At 40.1% G+C, this 20,895-nt stretch overlaps 1 protein-coding gene across 1 annotated transcript in view; it reads right to left on the minus strand.

Moving 5' to 3' along the window:
• Positions 1–581: 581 nt before the first annotated feature.
• commd10 (COMM domain containing 10) overlaps positions 582–20,895 on the minus strand; it is a 65,090-nt gene continuing 44,776 nt past the window's right edge. Inside the window, exons 6-7 of the mRNA XM_005473451.4 lie at positions 1,358–1,417; positions 582–1,139 (exon numbers count right to left, since the gene is read on the minus strand). Of these exons, the coding sequence (XP_005473508.1) occupies positions 1,101–1,139; positions 1,358–1,417 (99 nt within the window). The 3' untranslated portion in view covers positions 582–1,100. The remainder of the gene's footprint in view (positions 1,140–1,357; positions 1,418–20,895) is intronic.

The raw sequence follows: 20,895 nt of genomic DNA on the forward strand, positions 1-20,895 counted from the left end.
AGTACACATTTTTCCCTGCTGGTGGTTGCTAGATGTTGACCTACTGTTCCCTCTCTGGTGCCTAACTGACTTAAAATTTAAAAAGCCATGTGACAAACACTACATAGGTAAGCAAGTTTGAACATATACACAAAAAGGAACTAATCACCCAATATACACGCCACTGACTGTACACTTTACAAATGAAATTCTTCATTTTGCCAGAAAAAAAAAACAGTCTAACAGATCAAATCACCAGAGAATGCAGAGAAGAGCTATTGGATAGATCTAATGAAGTAAATGGGTTCACTAAAGCTCCAGGGGAAAACAACACCTGGGAATTAGGGAACTTCTCAAGCTTTGGTTCAGTGTGGACGTGAGGAAATTATGCACATACACGCATACACAAAAGGGCAGATGCACAAACAAGGACACAGTCATGCACCCATGTTCTCACAGACACACATTCGTGCACACAGTCTCATACACACAATCACGCTGGAGGTCTGCTGTGCCTCCCAGAACTCCCATCTGTTGAACCAGCAGTCCAGGTTGGTCTTAATGAGAAATAATGAGCCTTCACTAAATAACAACAGCTTGGATGGATTTCACCTCCACTTCAGATTTTATTAGAATGGCATGGAGAGTAGTTCATTCTTCAAGCTACACAATGCATTTGTTGTAGTTCAAATGACATTTTGACATTTAATTCCTTTTTTTTTCTTTTTCTGAGGGTACAAAGGAAAGAAGCTAAATGACTGTTGGCACATTTTCATCAGCTACATCTTGTTATAAGGAATGTATAAGGAAAGCAATTAAGCATTAATTTACTAGAGGGTGGAGAAAACATTATTAAACAAACTTGTTCAAGTACAACTCATACTGATGAATTTGGGGTAATTTCCCGCTATAAAATCCAGGCTCTGAGTAATGAGTGCAAAAAGGAGTTCAAAAGGGAACTCCTTCCTTCAAACTTGACATATTTCTCAAATAAATCAGAGCACAAATTTAATTGCTAGGCCTCTAACAGCTGCATGGCTGTCAGCAAAAACACCATTAACATATAGTTCGTGTGCTTGTGTGTATCTGTGTGTGTGTGGCTGTACAAAGTCCAAAAGGCATCATGTCAGGGAATCCAGCTGTCCTTGGACGATTTCGAGCTGAAAGAAAGAGGGGAAATGATGAGTTTTTGGAGCGAATATGTGCACAAAAGAATGACACAAAGGAGCAGAGGAAGTCTGAAAGAGAAATTTAAAAAGAGAGGGAGTAGAATGTATCGAAGTATGAAGGAGTGCAAAATGCAACATGGATACTTGGCACAAAAACACGAAGATGATGTGGCATGAAAATGGCACGGACACACACACACGAAACGAACCTTGTTGTACAAATCAAGCAGTTGCTGGTGGTTAAACTCAACGAAGACATTTTCCTGAACCTGGAGAGACAGCGAGAGAAACGAGGTTAGAGACAGTCAGAGAGGCATAACATTTATGGGAGGAAACAATCGAAAAAGTAAGAAAAGTTCCGAAATATACAGAAGCAGCAGCGATGAAAGCACATAGGTAAGAGGCATGACGCAGATTTCTCGAGCTGGCTTCTTGTGCTTTCTATAAAAGCCTTCATTAATTATTACTGCTCTCTGACCAGTATGCACCATCTTTTAAGTCTTATCCATCAGTTGTTTAAAAATACACAGAAGAAAAAAAGCTGTCCGCCATCTTGCACAGGGAAAACCCATCACTCTGTCTCCATTCTGTTGGCTTACTTTGAAAACTTGTAGACTTCTGTCACCGTGTCACCAACCGTAGTACAAAACTACACACATGACTAAATAATACAGGACACTCCTTCTTCTACACTGTCAAGCATATAAACCATCATCCGCTTTCTATGTCAGAATTAAACAAAGCAAATACTCTTTTCCAGTTTATTCTTAAACAACGTTTTTTTTCCATCTCATGAAACAAAAAAATATCAAGTAACATAGATGTGAAACACCATGAATGCAATCATGTGACAGTTTAATGAAATTAGTCTTGTTCAAGAAACATTTGCATATGCATGGTTTGACTTTTGGAGCTAAAAACATGTTCACTACTTAATTTAAGATTATTTGTCTACATGTTTCCTTTTACCAGGAGACAGGTGTAGTGTAATGTCACAAACAGCGGGTTACCCAGGGGAAGCTCATACAGCACATTGACTTGAGGTTAGCACACTGCAGACATTCAAGAAAGAAATGTGTGATTTGAGTAATGGGGAGCCTGTGCCACAGTAGATCTTTATGTCTAACAATGCCTCTGGCTCCTGTTATAGACTCAGGAGTGAAGTCATGTTAATGATGGATCACAAAAGTTAGAGCAGCTTTTGTTTTTTTATACATTAAATGATGCATTTTTCATCTGTGAAGCTGGAATATCAAACTAAGATACACAAACAGTCCAAGTTTGCCTTTAGTTTCATAAAGTTTATTACTTTATGTGCTAACTCTTAGGTTAACCCTGGAGCCTTTTTCTCTGCAGACTCTGTAGAAAACTATACAGAACCAAGGGCAACCATCACTGAACTACCATCATCATCGTCGTCATCATCGTCATCATTATCCCATCAGAAACTCAGACTGAACGATAATCCACCTCTGTGAGCGGGCGTAATGGGGAGACACTTTATCAACACCCATCACGGAGAAAATAGCTATAATGTGTGAAATGGATGGAGAGTACAGAATGAGAACAGCAGTTTTGTAGCCAACTAAAGTGCATTTATTGATGTTACCCTAAATGTACCAAACTCTGATCCAAGAAGGATAGCAGACAGGAGGGAAAAGACAGAATGAACGAGATAGACACAAAGGGAGAAAAAGGAATTAAATAAGTTCATGCTGAAAGGCAGTAAAACTAAATGTGAGTTTTCTGATTGTACACTCCCATCTAAAGCTCCACTCCCAGCAGTTTGGTGCTCGGAGACTAACCGGAGCTTGGGGGCTTGAAGTTAACTGGCTGGCTGGTTGGGTGGGTGGAGGGAGGCCATGTGTCATGGTAAATTAATGACAGAGATATTAATTAGAAGCTACATTAAAAGTCCATAAAAGAGAGCACAGAGGGCTGTTATCTCTTGTCAAAGCTCCCACTCGACAGCAGCTTCACAACACAAGGAAAATGTAGGACAGCCTTGAATTTAGCTAGAGCTGAGGGAGCGCTGCAAGGACAGCCCAGCAGGTACTGAAACAACTAAATAAAGTGTTGTTACTGAGCGAGATAAAATGAAAAGAAGATGCACATCAAAGAAGATCTACGAGGTGATAAATCATTTCTCAGAGGAAAGACAGTTGCTGTTAGGAAATGATTTGATTTGAAGGAAAAAAATTGTGCATGCAGTGAAATTAGTTGAATGATGAACACGTTTTGCTTCCAGTAGCATTAATCAGCCTCAATTCACGCAACTCCCTCCCATTGATCTCCACTGTGGCAAACACTATTATAATGAGCAGACTCCTGTGCTGCATAATAACTTATCTTGGTTAACAGTCTTTAAGTGTGCTCGGGTCACGGCAGCACCAGGAGACTTGGTGGAAAAGCAGAAATAAACACTTGTCAGCTGGCTGAGCCGCCTACTGTTTTCTGACAGAGGTAAGACAAGGGACAGCCAAAATGACGGTTGTATGTGTGTGACTGCGATCAAAACTAACCTATGAGAAAATGCGTACAACAAACCGCTGTAACGCTTGGTGTCTTCATGTGTTACGCTTTTGTGAATGTGAGACTGACACTGTGTTCTGATAAGATTTTCAAAAGACTGCTGTGTGTGTGTGTGTGTTTTATCTTGGAAAACACATTCCTAAATGTGTATGTGAGTGTGAGTGTGTGTGAGTGTGTGTTTGGCCCATCAAATTGTTCCTCAGGGTTGAGATTTTGCCAGGCAGTAACCCAACAAGGCTCTGACAGATCTGGGCTAACACTAATGGGGATAGGATGCATCATCCTTGTCATCACAGCCCTATACAGCCCTAAAGTAGGCACACGCACGCACGCACACACACAGATATACATAAACGTTTCATCTGTCTTAGTGCTAAAAAAACAGAAAACAGGAAACAGGATAAACCCATTAACATAATCACAGATTCACTTGCATCTGGTGTTCCATATGCACTACATGTTAGACCGTATATAGGCTAGACACTGAGGGAAACCCAAAGCATGAGGGAGAATGAACGAGCAAAGGCGTAAATTAGCAAATAAAGGAGCTATAAAGTCATAAAATAAATCAACAAAACTTCTTGAAATATATCCTTGAAATGTAGGACAAACTTTTCTTCTCTCAGTGCTAAAAGCTCTCAACAATGTCACTTGTACAATTCTCAAGATGAGTCAACAAAGTCACAGAGGATAAAGACTCTTTGGGGATTACAGCATAACTCACCATGAGGACGCCATGTTAATTCTTTAGTCTCTGGACACTTAAAGCGAAATTACAACAAGCACATGATTTCCACAGCTCTGGCCTTCAGTGCTATCAGTAATAACAACGTTGTTATGTCAGTTTCTCCAATCTGGATGCGCAGTTTGATAGCAGAGAAACAAAGACAGTGAGATATTAAATAGATGCACATTATAGGAAATGTTAGAGGAGAAAAAAAAGGTACCATTACTATCAAAACTGACTGTAATGTCAATGTAACATCTTACTTTCTTTCATTATGTGATAAATGGTTACTTATATTCTGGCTGTGTTCACTTGAAGTTTTACTTTTAAATCGTGGTAGACAGCCTGTCTAACTGGCAGCTTTAAAAAGCTGGACCCCAAACATGCTATTTCCTTTATAGCACCAAAATTGGGTTAAAATTTTGTTATTATTATTGTTATTTTCCTTATTTCATTTTTTATATAGTCTTTTTATCCCCAGGACTGCCTTAATTCTTACAGGTGCTGGAAACATTCCTCAGAGATTTTAGTCCATATTGACATGATAGCATCACACAGTTGCTGCAGATTTGTCAGCTTCACATCTATGATGCAAATCTCTCATTCCATCACATCTTACAGGCGCTCTTCTGGATTGACATCTGATGACTATGGGGGCTATTTGAATACAGCGAACTCACTGTCATGTACACGAAACCAGTTTAAAATGATTTTGAAGCTTTGTGACATGACACGTTATCCTGCTGGCAGCAGCCATCAGAAAATGGCTACACTGTGGTCATGAAGGGACATGATCAGAAACAGCAGTCAGGTATGCTGTGGTGTTTAAATGATGCTCGGTTGGTACTAAAGGGCCCAAAGTGTGCCGAGGAAATATCCCCTACATCATTACGCTAACACCTGGCCAAACTGCAGGTACAGAGCAGGATGGATGCATGCTTTGGTTGTTGCTGTTTTTGGCACATTCTGACCCTACCCCAGCAAAAATAAAGGCTCATAAGGCCACACACTGTTTTTCCAACCTTCTACTGGTCAGTTTTGGTGAGCCTAGGTGAACTGTATAACAATTTCCATTTCTTAGCTGACAACAATGGCATCCTTGAAGCAAACGAGCTCTAGTTGCTGCTATAGCCCATTTACTTCAAGGTTCAACTGTCGTATTCAGAGATGCTCTTCCCCTACTTTTTTTGCAACAAGTGGTTATCTGAGTTACATCAGCTCGAAGAAGTATAGCCATTTTCCTCTGTTCCTCTTTGGCAATACGACCCTTTCTCCCAGAGATCTGCCACTCACTGGATATTTTCTCTTTTACCTTTTTCCCCTTTGTGATGCTGGATTAGATATAAGATATTTGTATTAAGGATAAACTGTGGCTGTTGCTCAGGAGGCAGAGCAGGTCATCTACTAATCGGAAGGTTGGTGTTTCGTTCCCTGGCTGCTCCAGTCTGCATGCGGGCACGATGCTGTGAATTTGTGCAAATGTTAGACAGAAAGCACTTAAGCACAAAAAAGTGCTTCTATGAATGCATGAATGGGGTATGTTGTATCAAGAGCTTTGAGTCATCGAGTAGAAATATATAAGAACCAGTTGCACAAGTGTACCTAATGAATTGGCTGGTGAGTATATATAGTTTTCAACGATGGATTTCTATGAACTTGGCACATATATTTGTTGCACCCAGGTGAGGAAACCTAGTAGCTCCAGTCATCTCCTGACTTTTTACCTGGAGCTGCAAACACCAAATATTTCACAAATACAGTGAAATATTTCAAAATTAGTGAAATGACTTGGCACAGATGTTGGACTTCATCTCTTTTTCCACAGCAGTTTGACATTTGTGATTCATAGTGCAGGTCTGGAGAAACCTTAGATAAATTTCCAGGCTTAAGGTGACCTTTGCTAGTCCCCGACTTTACTGGTCTATTGACTTTCCATCGAGTGTCACAATCAGGTCAAATAAATATCGGCATATTTGTATAACAGGTGTGTTTTCTTTATGACCGCAGAGTCACAAGTGTGAATGCCGACTCTGTCTTGTTCTCGTACAACCTGTTTATCCTTGGGCTCCTGAGTTTTGTTTTGTTTTTTCTGCTTGTCATAGTTTATTTTATAGATCTTACTATTTCTGATCTCCGACATTACTCCGAGGAACACAACAAAATCTGACCATGACCTAAAACCTAAACCCAAACTGAAGCATTTTAAACAAGAATTTCCCTTTTAAATAAATATGAAATGGAAAAACACTACTCCTCCTGAAGCTCAGAGAGCCAATCATCTTCTGTCATCTAGACGAACAACGGGTAACTGCAGCACTGACGTTGGGAACAGAGCAATTTCGTGTTATTCGGCTTAAAGAGGTTTGTTGTATTCTTGAGTGCTCCAATCAATGTGTTCCAACTGATAAAGAAAACGACACTTTCAACAAATGGTGCTTTTATCTCATCAAGTTGTTACTGTAGCCAGTTATAACAATTTTAAAGAGACTGTGGTGGACAACATGGAGCAGTAACAGCTCTTAATTCACACGGAGTTCATTGGAATGGGGCTAGGAGGACGCAAAAACACACTCTTCATAAATTATTTGCTCCAGTACAATAAAGTAAGGCTTGGATTTGAAACACTTGTCAAAGGAGTGATTTTTTTCTTTCCTGAGCACTACACAAAAACTGGATTTCTTATTTCTGACAAATATAAAACAAAGAAGGGCATGGTGGGAATAAGGAACGGGAGAGTGAGTACAACATGACAAGGAAAATAGAATGACAAAAAAAGAGAGGATGGGAGAAATGAGCAGCATACTGAAAGCAAGAGTAGAGGAAAAAGTGAAGACTCAAAGACAGAATAGTATCTTAAAGGGCAAAAGAATTGTAATTATCTAAGAGAAGGTTCTTTGTAACAAACAAAAAAACCCTCTTCTATTACTTAAATCCAGATATTTGCAAACCTGATATAACAACACAGCTGTGGATAATTTCACAGAGAGTGATAGAGACTGAAAGTGGGGCACTTTTCAATGTCAGGGTGAAGCTGTCTGCTGGGTGAAGCAATCTTAAAATATGCATGGCAGAGTCGATACCAGACAGACACGATGTGAAGCAAACCAGACTCAAGTGTTGAATACAAGTGACAATCAATCTTCTGCAGAATAGTTAAATGATATGTGTGGCCGTGTGAAGGGGCATCACAGTGGTGCCGCGGTGAACACCGTCACCTCACAGCAAAACAATTTTCGTGTTTGATTGAGAGCCTTTCTGTGTGGAGTCTGCGTGCTGTCCCTGTGCCCGTACAGGTTAATTCACCATAATCTCGAGTGTGAGTGAGAAGGGTTTGTATTCTCGCATTTCTGGAAGATTGTTTGCAAATTCAAAGTTAGGTTCTCAGTACAGCAGGGGTTTTTTTGTGTGTGTCTATTTTCAAGGCGCATTCTGTGAAGTTCAGGGTTGACAGCACTCACAGTCCTCAGTGCAAAAACATGCTCACTGTACAGCTTTGTTTTGCTGCTGCGCTCACGACAGTTTCAGCTGAAAATAGTTGTGAAATACGACTGCGCTCGTCTGTATCACTTCTCAAGAAGTGGCGGCATTTACAATACAAACACTGTCCTGTCACGTCTGAGGTGAAACTAATCCTAACTGTGACTAACAACCGAATTATTTTGATCTACTGAACAAAATACTTTTTAACCTTGTAAAAACAAGCTGTTTTGAAAAAAAAGCCCCTCCAGAAACAAGGTCATTAGAGACTCCTGTGCCTGTGAACACAGACCCTTAAACTTTTCTGCAAGATGAATTCACGAGTTATTTTTTTAATTCTGGTGCAGCGATCATCACGTGATTACTTTCTGTAACTTCTCAGGCTGCCTCTGTCATCTGTGTGTGTAGAAGCAACCAGCTGTGCCATAGACATGACAGTTGGGAAAGAAAAAGCATTTCCCTAGATAAGCGTTTTCCCTCTGGGGCACCTAGATACCCATGTGGAAGGTTTTTAACATTAAACTTGGCACTTCTTCCAGAAATGATGTCACATTCATGAGAGGTCTTAATTAGCAGAAAAATACATGAAGGCTGTGAAAAAATAAAAACAGACTCATCCTCTTGGTATTTACACAAACTGTAAAGAGTAATAAAATATTTTTAGGTCTTGATACGTCCCACATGTTTATGGCAACTGACATAAATGATTTAAGAAGTTTTGAAGCCAATGATTCTGACAGATTTTGAGAGCATTAAAGTTGAAATATTTATCGCAAAAAAATGTTTTGCAGTTCATCTCAACCAAAACAAATGTGATGCAAAAGTTTTAATGAAAAACTTTAGAATAAAGGCGCTATTAACCTGCCTTTCTGGTTCCTTTAATGCAACACAAGAAAGAAAGAGTTGCTTTAATTTCAACAGCTGAAGAGTTCTGCAGTAAGAGGATATGGTACAATCTTTGTCACTTTGCTGCATTACAAGTTTTCTGTGACTATGAGCTCTTTCAAAGTTTATTCAAACAGCAGACTCTAACGCCGTCTCTCTGTTGACTTTTCCAGACAAAGAAATCTCTACTCTGAAAGACAAATAGATAGAAAGGGAGATGGAATATGCAGGTTAAGCTATTGGATTTTAGTGGCCCTATTCTCACCACACACACACACACACACACACACTTGTAATTAGTGACCATCTTTTGATGGCAATACACGAGCTGTGACACCAGTGAGCTCTTGGACCTCAACTGCTGTGGAAAATATTATATTTTAATATACATAAAATGGTTTAAAAATAAGAAAAAAAGTACGGTGGCCTTGAGAGGTCAAACACACTGCAGCGTGAGAAAACACCTGCAAATAGAACAATGCTGGAAAAACCTTGCAAAACACAGCGGAAATGATTAGGGAAGATAATGATGTTACGGACACGCTGTGGAACGACAGAAACTGAAATATGTGAAAGATTACACTGAGACACACTTAAAAGAAGTGGAGGATTCGTCGGTACTGTGAGGGGAAAAATATGCACGTTAATGTGTGTTCTTATTGCTTCATTGAGATAATACTGTAGCTACAGGCAGCTGCTCCAACCCATTGTTGACTCCTCTAAATCACTTCTTTTTTTTCTTTTAATTTGCTGGTGTTTTCTTCAGTTTCAGTGCATTTGACCTAAGGTAGGATGACCATGAGATCATTGCCTGTCCCACAAGGCTGTGAAAAAAATATAGGTACTCAAGAAACGAATTGATTTTAAAAATTACTATTGGATTAGGTATGCATTTGTAACAGCATTAGTCCCGTCTTCACCTCCTCCAGTTAAACAACTTATAACCAGCATGTTTGCAGGCTGGCAGGGACTCGCAGTGGAAGTAGTTCATACCAAGTTAAGCCCCAGTCACCCAGGTCTAGATAGTGACATAGTGGCAACCCGAAATCCTTGCAATGTCCGGTAATTGCTAAATGACTGAAATAAAAATTTGCATTTGCTAGCTTATTTTCCATTTGCGGTTGGTGTGTTGGAATACACATTTTTCCCTAGCGACCAGTGGTTGCCAACCCGTCACTAGGCCTGCGTGCTCGGGGCTTTGCTCAGCACTCATATCTCAGACCAGATCCATCTTCAGACTTGAACTTCATTTGAAACCACAGCTGTAAAATTTGGGCTTTGCATAACTAGCGCTGTTATTGTGTTGACAAACTCTATCTGGACAGACCGACATATAAACATCTGCCAAAGTGCTCAAAACCCTCTTTGTCCTTCTTTGCCCCTCCAGGGCCAGACTTTGTCGAGATGACACGCAGACACACAAGGTGAAAACAATGCAAGCTTTGCTATGGCGGGTGGTTACAAATACACCCTTCCCTTTCCTGGTTGCTATACGGTATTTTAAAATACACATATGCTCTTTGTTTCAGCCTGGCTTCACTGAACATACAGAGCATTAACAAAAAAAACAAAAAGGAGCAACAATGGAATGAGTGTTGGTTTATCTTATTCTTCTGGCTCCAAGTTGTCTTTATGCTTGACTGCCGTCCTGTCTCTCTGTAGCCAGTTCACAGTAAGTCCTCTGTACACCCCTGTTTGTCAGTTAGCCTAAAGTGCACGCATCACTGCAAACCTGTCTGCTGATCCTCTTCTCTGTGTTCGTGCTAGCCAAATTTCACAAGCTCTACCTGGCGTCTCTGTTGCTTTCTGTCATCTTGCTGAAGGGTGATCAGCAGGAGTTACTGAAAAAGGATACGCTCGTCTTTCACTGGGCATGCAGACAGGTGATAAAACTGTGGCATAAAGACTGAGTGGCGTTTAGGAGAAAACAGCAATTACATCAAATACGCTGGAATCTCATCATTGTTGATGTACTTAATAAAGTTGCATACTAAAACTTCCTTTAATATCCAAATTAACAACCAAAACACATCTGTTGCATCATAGCAGAAAAAAAACAAAGTCAAAATCAAATGTGAGCCTAGTTTATTTATATATAAGAGTGCTTTTGGTTTGTTTGGTGACACATGTGTTTCCATGAACATGGTTGTAAGGGTGCAAAGCTGTCTGTCACTAACAACTCAAATACTGGCAGGTGTGCTGACAAAACAGTCTTTAAACCTCTCAAACATTTTTGTTGTTTGCTGCACAGCCACAGGTGTGCTACATCCTCTTTCATGCCACGAGTGCTTCTGTCAATGTGTCTATCTCATCAACACTTCTGAGATTTGCCTAGATTGCAGCCACCTGATTCACCTTGTTGGATGAAGAACTCAGGTGGGAAAATCAGAGACAGGTCAAAGTTGCAGCTGAGGAGAAAAACTAATTTGTTTAAGAATTATACTGTGTTGGGGAGCTTTAAACTCATTATGGCACACCAATCAAACAAAATGTAATGTATCATAAATCTAATATGTGCTGTAACTACATTTTCGGAACAAGCACAGGGTGCCATAATAAGACAATTACAAAATGGTGACTACTGACCCTTAAAACTTCCAAAATGTCATGATCTATTAGAGCCAGCATTTCTCAAATTAAGGCATGTTGCTGGGTATTCCCTCAGCCAGTTAGTGGACAGGCACAATACATGGTATTAGTATTCAGAAGGTTTTTTGGGGTAAAGCATGATTTGCAAGTAAATGGTCACTACTGATTACAAGACGTAATTAATACAAAGATGTTTCTACTCAAGAACTCCACCCAGTGAACTGAACACTGCCCACAGGTTGCAGATTATAGAATTATCCTATCCTAGCATCCAACATTTGTACTATTTTTGCGTTAAAAAAAGTGCTACCTACATAGAACTTCAATAAAGTGTGACATCCTATCTCTGCAAAACCACAAGACAATTACCTACTTTTTTATTTTCACTATTGCAAAAGGGGCGGCAAGGTTAAAGATTGTTTCATCTCCCTGAGCCGTCAGTGTCTGACATTTTTGTCCTCACATACACCACCATTAGGCAAAGATCAGAGTAGTTCAGTGCTCTTCAGTGCTGTGATATAACTTTTGTTTGAGATATCTGATTGCCAGAAAAGTGAGTCTGAAACACTGAAATACTGGTATTATTTTAACTTTTTACTTTATATTGTAGTAGTAAAATGCACAAATAACAATCAAACTGTCAAAAACACATTTTCAGTAACATTCAACCTTTCTTTTAAACATATACAGTGTAACAGTACACAATAGCTCTTATGCTCAAAAATGAAAAAAGAACAGAAATCACCAGCGCAATAATTAACCATGTTAATCTTCCCATGACCCGTTGAGACCGTAGCCATTGACAAAAAGCAGTCTATAGGAGCCACATATGCTCTATGCATAAATGCTGAAAGAGGGGCAACCATTAACTGGTATCCACTCTACAACACTGCCCTGTAGCCATCACACAGTGACAGACATGGAACCTCAAAACGTCAGCCATTCACCAAAAGCCCGTTGAGTGCAACAAATAAGAGCTGTCAAAGCCAAACACTAGAAACTGTCAATCACCTCTGGTATTTATAACAGAAACGGGCACAAGCAGATATGCGCGTACACGTGCACTCCCCACACAAATACACAAAGAAGAAAAGTTATTTTCCAAAGCTCTGTCAGACTTATGACATACAATAGATGACATGATGGAAAACCCATCCTGCAAACGGTAAGTCAGGGGCCTTCTGAAAACATGTAATGGGGCCAACACGTCACCCAGACTTTCTAATTTCTTTGATTTGGAAAAAAAAAGGAGAAAAAAAAAGCATCGAGCCTTATCCCTCTTAATATTTTCTTCCTTTTTCAACTGTCCTTTTGATAAAACCCTCATTTTCTCTAAACTCTGAAAACCGCAGGGAGTAACTAAAAGCATAGAAGAGTGGAGTGCACGTCAGGGGAGACAGTGGGAACTTTGACGACAATAAAAAGATAAATAAAGCAGGCAAAACAATAAACAAACTGTAGCTCTTGTTTTGGTATGAAGACAAGAGGAAGCAGCAGGTTCTAAGCCCAGCGGGTAGGATTCCTGAAAGCACACCAGGACACACACACACACACACACACACACACATCTCTAACTAGCCCCCACGACAACAAACAAAACATAACACATATATTTTAGGCTCATGGGGACGTATATACACAAGCATGCACGGGTACAAAAGCACCCACCCAATAACACAAACAATAACCATATACATATTTAGGAGGAAGTAACATAGAAGAGTTGCTTTTATGTTAAACATCAATTACCCTCTGGATGTTATATTAGGCCATTTATTATTTAAAAGCAGTTGCTGCAATGATACAAATAAATAATTAATATTTTCCGTGTTGGTCTGGGTGAATATGTCAGTGGCCATTAATTTCTGATGAAGGACACCTGCTAAGTGGTTCCAGTGAAGCTGTCTGTTCATTCTTCTTGATTAATGGGTAGCCTCAATCTAAAGTAGGTTAAAGTTTGCCAACGTGTTACAACAGTTAGCAAGTTAACCAGATGATACCAAATTAAATAATTCACACGAAGCACTGTCTAGAACAACGCTCACAACTGTCAGTGATCTGTTGTTTTTTTTCTACCCAGCATTTCACTGTAGAATCCTACGTCAAGGTCTTGGAGCAGCTGCTCCCTGAATTTCCTCCTGATGAAACATCTGCTTGAAAGATTGGGAAGTCCTGTGTTCAGAAAGTCGAGCCAATTTCTGGCCATTTCCACCAGGAAATTCTTACCCAACTTCAAAACTTTGGCTCAGGTGGCACTGCTAATTCTAGTTTTGAGTGTGGCAGCAAAGCCTAAACTCACAGTTTAGAAATTATAAATCAAACTGGACATGAAAAGCAGTCACTCTGGGGCCAAGACTTGAAAGCAAATGACAATCACCTCTGTAGGCAACCTCTTTCAAGTAAGCATCTACTTCAAGTCTTTCTTTTTTATCAGAACGGCTTGTTTAAGCACAAAGACTGTGGTGTTTTAGTAGCATGGGAAACAAATCATCTGCTTTCATGTGATGCCTTATTTTCATCTTTTCTGTCTATCCCCTTACAACTGCACACTCTGTTCTCCATCTATCCATTTTCTTTCACTTATCAGGGTTTCTGAGAGGCTGGACCTATCCCAGCTGTCATGGGGTGGGGTGCAGCCTGGACTGGTCACCAAACAAAGAGACAGACAACCATTCATGCTCGCATTCACATTTACGGTCCATTTAGAATCACCAGAGATTATTGGGAGAGCATGTAAACTTCACACAGAGTTGGAGCTGGTAGATTTGAACCTAGGACCCCTCTTACTGTGCCATGACAGTCCTAACCACCACACCACTGTTCCACTAATGCACATATCTTTATACTCTGTCTGCTATGTTGGTTATTATTGTGATTGTTTCTTTTAAACTAATTCAAGAATACAAGAATTGTGATGCAACTAATAAAACAATAAAACTATGAAATGGGCAGTTAATACACCGAGAGTCCTTCTAGAACATAGAAATGAAAGATCTCCCCCTATGAAAAACTGCACTGCCGACGCTCTGAATGTGAAACTACAGGAGTTTAAAACTGCTGTGCACTCCAACAAGGCAGATAAAAAGTACAGAGTTACCAACCTAAGGAGCAGAAACTCTTCTACTAACCTTAGTTTAACTAAATTTTATGTCAAGACTAGAAATGAGGTGTTCAAAGCCAGACAAGTGTGTTACATTAAAAGTGGCAAAGAGACTAACCTCCACCCCTCAAACCTCCCTGCATCTCTTTCTACTACTACATCCCTCTGCTTGGTTACAAAAATGTTGTTTGACATCCAACTGTTTTTTGGCTCTGCCTGACAGGATGGGCAAGTGAGCAAACCATCTTTCATCCTCCACAGAGATGGAGTCAGCCTGGTGCACAGTCAACAAACTAAGAATCATAAAAACTAGACTAACGCCCACAAGGAAAACCCAAGAGGCTTTTCTGTTTGAAAAGTCTAATGATCTGCTCAAATCTGATACAATCTTTAAGAAATATATTCCTAAATATGTCCATCAGGTGCCAAATGATAAGACAGTAGGTGTCTACAACATCACGTACACATAATGTCTCTTGATATAAAAAACATGACAGGCTTAGACTAAATATTGTCTCCTCCACCCCCAAACCTATGAAATATCCTTATTATTTAACACCTTAGGCATTTACCCAAACCGCAACATTCAAAGCAATGCTTCGGGTCAGCCCTCTGACACAGGCCCAGAGAGCTATCAGATAATGTCAAGACATTAATGTGAGGGCAGCCTGCAGGCTCAATGGCCTCCGTCACTGTGGGAGAGATGAGCACAGAGTCGTGGCTTGTCATATTCCAATGTGCCAACAAGCAGTACCCACCATGGCCAGCTGACAGCTGACTAATAACCTGCTTACATAGGTCACTCTGTTTTCTAGCTTTTAGTCTTATTCAATGCAAGATTATGTTAATTTTGTAAATTATGGTTACTGTTATTGTCAGAAAGGAGGATGAAGCAACTTTGGGGTGGGTTGACCTGTGGATTGACAAGTTGCTACCACGCGGGCATGCAGTGTCCCTCAGTTTCTTAGTCACCTCCACCACTCACTCGTCATGACTAATTAAAAAAAAAAGGTTATCTGAATAACAAATGGGTGATGTCACATCTGCCAGGTTCATCTTTTGTATACAGTCTATGGTATGCATTACATTTTACTAAGCATTTCAGGATCTGCCAACACATTTGCATGTTCTAAATATTTACTTAATGTAGTTTAACTATGAATACATTTAAATTAACTACCTAACATATACTTTTAGCTGTTATTGTCAGCTAAGTAGTTCTGACCAGGTTATTATTGTTCCAAATAACTAAGGATGACTGGCAGCCAAGTTGGTATCAGCTGAACTTTGAACATCTCCTCTGGTAAACCCAGTTAGGAAGCGTCGCACACACAAATCACAAGTTTGCAGACTCACAGAGATACATCACTGCTAGTACGTGACCTCCTTCCTGTCACACACGCCATGTGGTTTCACAATCACTGCCCTCAGATTGCAGTAGGATGAGGTGAGGTTTTGCTCCGTCTCCTTCTTCCTGTTGAGGTAATTTCTGCCTCCCTGTCCCGCTTTCATCTTTTCCCCATCTCTCACTGGCAAGAAACACTACCCTTTCTTGATGTATGCTTTTTTCTTTATCTCTGTAACTTCGCCTCATCTCCTGTCTTGCCTTGCATTAAGTGACGTCTTGTTATAAACAGCCCATCAGTGAGCTGTCCATCCGTAACCCGCCCGTGGACTGACATTTATTAAGAGTCAGCTTTGCCTGCAGTCTCCCTGCCTCGTTCTGCATCCCCACATGAATACAGAGAACCAATTAGAGAAAGAACAGGGCATATGTAACGTCTACATGCTCAGAGAGGTTAAGCCACATACACAAACAGATATCTAAACAGAGACAGCAGACAGATGGAGAAATGGACAGAGAAGAAGAGGAGAAGGGGACAGAGAGCAGATGAAGGAAGATGGGAGTAGATGAGAAAGAAAAAGGTGCAGGGGAGGATTTGAATGAACCTCAATAAATAGAGAAATGGAAATACTACCTACGGTGCTAAATGGCTGCTGCAACAAAGGCAGAGAACGGAAACACACTAGCTAAATAAACACACAGCACCTTTATTCAAGAGATTAAAAACACTGGGAGACTGCAGACAAGTAAATTGTGCAGCAAACTCTCATTCAGCAATGATGAGTCTTGACATTTACCATGAGCAGCGGGAAGCAGCTCCTGGGGCTATACAAATAATGTCCTCAGTGGTGGACTGAATAGAACGAGGGATATTTTGCCTATTGGTTTAGTCCCACGTGGATGAGGTCACCTATGTCCTGCCTGTCCAGTTTCGGTGTTTGTGCTTGTTCCTTATTTGTTTGTGTGTGTGTGTGTGTACAGTCCACCACATCCTGTGTTGTGGCTAGAGACAATGGGACATGACTAGGTTTCCACATCCGCCTCTTGAACCTTCGCATGCTATGCAGCAAAACACAGCGCAACAGAAACACAAACACAAGTGACTTATTGATGAGGAGCTTCATGTGACGGATTAATTTAGGCATGAATCACACTCGGACGAGCCAGGGAGACACAGAAAGAAATAAACTCCAGTTAGGTATGAAATCTGGAACAAACATTGTTTTGTCTGCCTTAACCTTACACGAACAGGCCTTCACTTTGAAAAAGTTCCTTCTGAGCCTAAAAGAAAACTGTTACAGAGTTTTATGTTTGCAAGATCAGAAAATGCAACACAGAAAGTTTATTGCAGGCACAAGTTGAGAGACTGTTTGCATTCCTTACAGCCATCACATTATCTCCCCCTGAACAAGCAAAGACTTTTCTATTACACATACATTTTCTTCCACATGCGCAACTTTGATCACGTACCTTGCAGAAGTCTAATGCCTTCAGAGTAAATCTCCCACTTTGAAAAGGATTCTGTGATCAGCTTTTTTACCTAAATTATGAGGTTTAAGAATGTAAAATTTTAATCTAGGTTTCCAGTGACAGCCTTTGAAAATATATGGTCATTGAACTTTAATTAAAATCCCTACACACGCCGTTTACTCGCCAGCGTTTTTCCTTAATACTCCTCTTCTCGGGACGGTATAAGCAAAAGTGCTGACTGATACACTGTGTTTTCATCATAATCGAGCTACGAAAACACATCACAAAAGACTGCCTGAAATGCAGTGAACTGGAAAAGTTATTTTAGTTACCTGTCTCATACAGTGTGCAGGATCATTTATTTAATTTCTTTGCATTGGGATAGACTGTTTAATGTCTGAGGTTTCTGTAAGCACTATACCTATTAAAGCAGAGACACACAGGAACAGTATACCTAATATGGATACTTCAATATTATTTTATTACCAACTATTATCACCACGTTGAAAAATTTTATCCCTAATCACAGATTTTTCTCACATCATGCAGGCTGTTATTAGTTTATGTTCACAGCATAGTACCGCACATCTTCATTCTGACTGGAGGACTAATTAGCATGATGATTGAAAACGTAGAGTGTGTGCAGGACCTTTAATCCTGCCACGAGCAATGCTTCACTCCGCACGTAATAAACTTTATTAACAGGCAGAGTGGGTATAAACATGTGGAAAATAAATAGTTTATGTACTAATAAGTGATGGCAAGCACACCGGTAAAGAAGGTTTTATTTAGATTCTTAATAGTAAACCTAAATGTCTAAAAACTAAAGAGCGTGAATTACTGGGTACACAGTAGTAGTTATATAGGTAAACAATAAATAAACAGTGGAAGCCACTTGATCAGCAAATTCTCTGCTAAAGGCAGTGCCAATCCTAATGCTGTATCTCAAAAGTTTAACGAAAGTGATGCCAACACGCACAAAAATTGATTTAGACTTCTGTGGGAAATCTACATCTTCACTCACGTAGTAACCGGAAACTTCTTTTATGCCTACACTGCAACTTTCTACACCATGCAAGTTGTATGCATCGACCCAATGTGTAGTAACATTTCTTGGGAGGTGCACATCAGGTTACGTAGAAGGTTGTGGTGTAGGGTTAAAATGGGGTTCTGGTGACGGCGTAAGGACTTGTTTGGGCTAATTGCATTGACCAGAGGAAAACAGGCAGAATTAGATGCTGAGATAATAGTCTAACCACACAGACAGTGTAATGCCTGAGGAAAGAGTGTACAGAGGGACACAAAGACAAACAGAAAGAGACAGACAGGCAGCAACAGTGGAGCTGGGTCTGAGAGAGAACAGTGCAGCGCCTGCCAGAGGTCATTTGTCAGGCCATTAGGTTCACCAGTTAATGCAATAAAGGAATAATAACAAATTCCCCTGTAATGTCCAACACAGAGACTGGCTGTTAGTGTGGAGTCCTCTTTCACCCACCACTTCCCATCCTACACACATATGAATACATGCACCCGCACCCACACACACACACACACACACACAAGCACTGTCTTTTCTTTCTGGGTTTCTTTCTTTCTTGCACGCATACACACAGAGCTGACAGTCTCTAGGTGGGCAAGGGTGGGATTTTCACACGCCTCACTCCCCAGAGCACATTCAGTACAGTACAGAGCGTGGCAGCAGGACATACACACAAAGGCTGGGATTGTCGGCACCCCATAAGCCACTCACTGAACTAGAATGACAGAAACACACTGAAGCAAGGATGCACACACATACACAGGCTCCTTGGGGGCATGCCTGAACACACACACACACACACACACACACACACACACACACACACACACACACACACACACAAACTCACACCGAATTCAGATGCACATTTTTCAGAAGTCAGCAGAGCTAAAGCTTTTCCTTTTGGGCCCCCACGACAAGAATGAAGACATCGCCATACAGATTCATTATTTCATCAAACAAAAAAAAAAATGCTAATTATGCAGAGATGCAATCACTCAACAACATTAAACTCACACAATCACTCACTCTTTGGTGAGCTTTGGACTCAGGCATGTTGTTTACAAGCTCAACAAACACAATTTCAAACAGAACCAATACTCTATATGCAAATAATACCCTTATCAACCTGCAGTCAAGCCTTTGCTAACTTTAATGCATTTTGACAAAAGTTCAGCTGTTCCACTTTGATGGCCCTCCTGCAGAGTCATAAATTTTTTAGGCATTTTTAGCAGTTAATTCATAAATAATAACCAAGGCCACGAAGGACTCTGGAACCTAACTGAAATAAACATCCAAATCTCACTTACTGTTCTCTGAATAAAATATTCTGCTCTCCTTATTTTATCAAGCATGGCAATATGAAAAGCTCCCTGTATCTCTGTCAAACATGGATGGTTTCTTTCAGGACTGGCTGTTGACATGCTGTGCTGAAAGATTCATAGAGAATGGATAAATAGTAGAGAGTGGCATATGCACTAAGAGTGCTAATTGTTTAATTCCCTTTCAAAGTGTTTGGTTTGTGCAGTTTGTTACAGACAACACTTCAGTTTTGTTTTTTGGGTTGTTTTTTTTTACATTTTAAGTACATTCTCATTCTTTTCTTACTTCTTTACTTCATCCCTCAGTAGTTTAGTGTCTTCCAATTAAAGGCATTATTTAACTTTTGATGCTTTTTCTAGAAGCAAAGTGACACACTGAAAACAGCATGCCAAAATATGTTAAAAACAACAAAACTGAAATAACAAAAGTATAGATTAGCTGTCTAATAACTGACATTATCACTTCTCCAAGAAAATAAATAGAAAGATTCTTTCCGCTGCTCCCTCACTCACAAGGCGTTCGCATACTTGATCTGGCAGATTTTATGCTGAATGCCCTTCCTGACATAACCCCCCAAAGGATTTGTGTCTCCTCCCTGTCTCGAACTGGAGACCTTCCACCTCACAGCCAAATGTGTAAACTGCTAACTATGGACTATGGACCACTGCAAGAAGGAAAATAAGTCACCCTTGAAAGATCAAATTCAAGTGCCTACAGTAATTGATCTACTTCACATGCAATGAGTCCACAGGAACACAATTAAGAGGTAATAATCAGCATCCGAGCAGATTATGAGCATCTGAACTTTTAGCCTTTGTCGACCTCGATGAATACTTAAAAAGACACTGTAATTATTAATTACTGTAATGTTAACAAGTCACTTGGGGAATCAAACCCTGGACCTCTGAATCCTCAGAGAAAATTACTCACTTGTATCTCTAGGAGACGTGATTTTTCTCACTACCTACAAGTTGAGGCAACGGTATCAGATGTCCAAAACTATTTGCAGTTAAAAATGCTAACAAATGTCAAAGGAGTGAGAAAAGCACATCATTCTGCTTGTTTTGAATGGACTGTCTTTGAATGGACTTTGGTGAGGTTCGATAAAAAAAAAAAAAATGCTGTGCATACAGTACTAATTACAGTAAGGAGGGATTCTGCCAGTTTGTTACAAACCCCAAGAACCACCAAACTGACCCCTCGGCTTAAGCCCCAGGAGATTTAGTACTTTAAGATCTTTAAGGATATAAACTGCAACTG

The sequence above is a fragment of the Oreochromis niloticus genome, linkage group LG12 (genome assembly GCF_001858045.2).
Source record: "Oreochromis niloticus isolate F11D_XX linkage group LG12, O_niloticus_UMD_NMBU, whole genome shotgun sequence".
NCBI lineage: Eukaryota > Metazoa > Chordata > Actinopteri > Cichliformes > Cichlidae > Oreochromis > Oreochromis niloticus.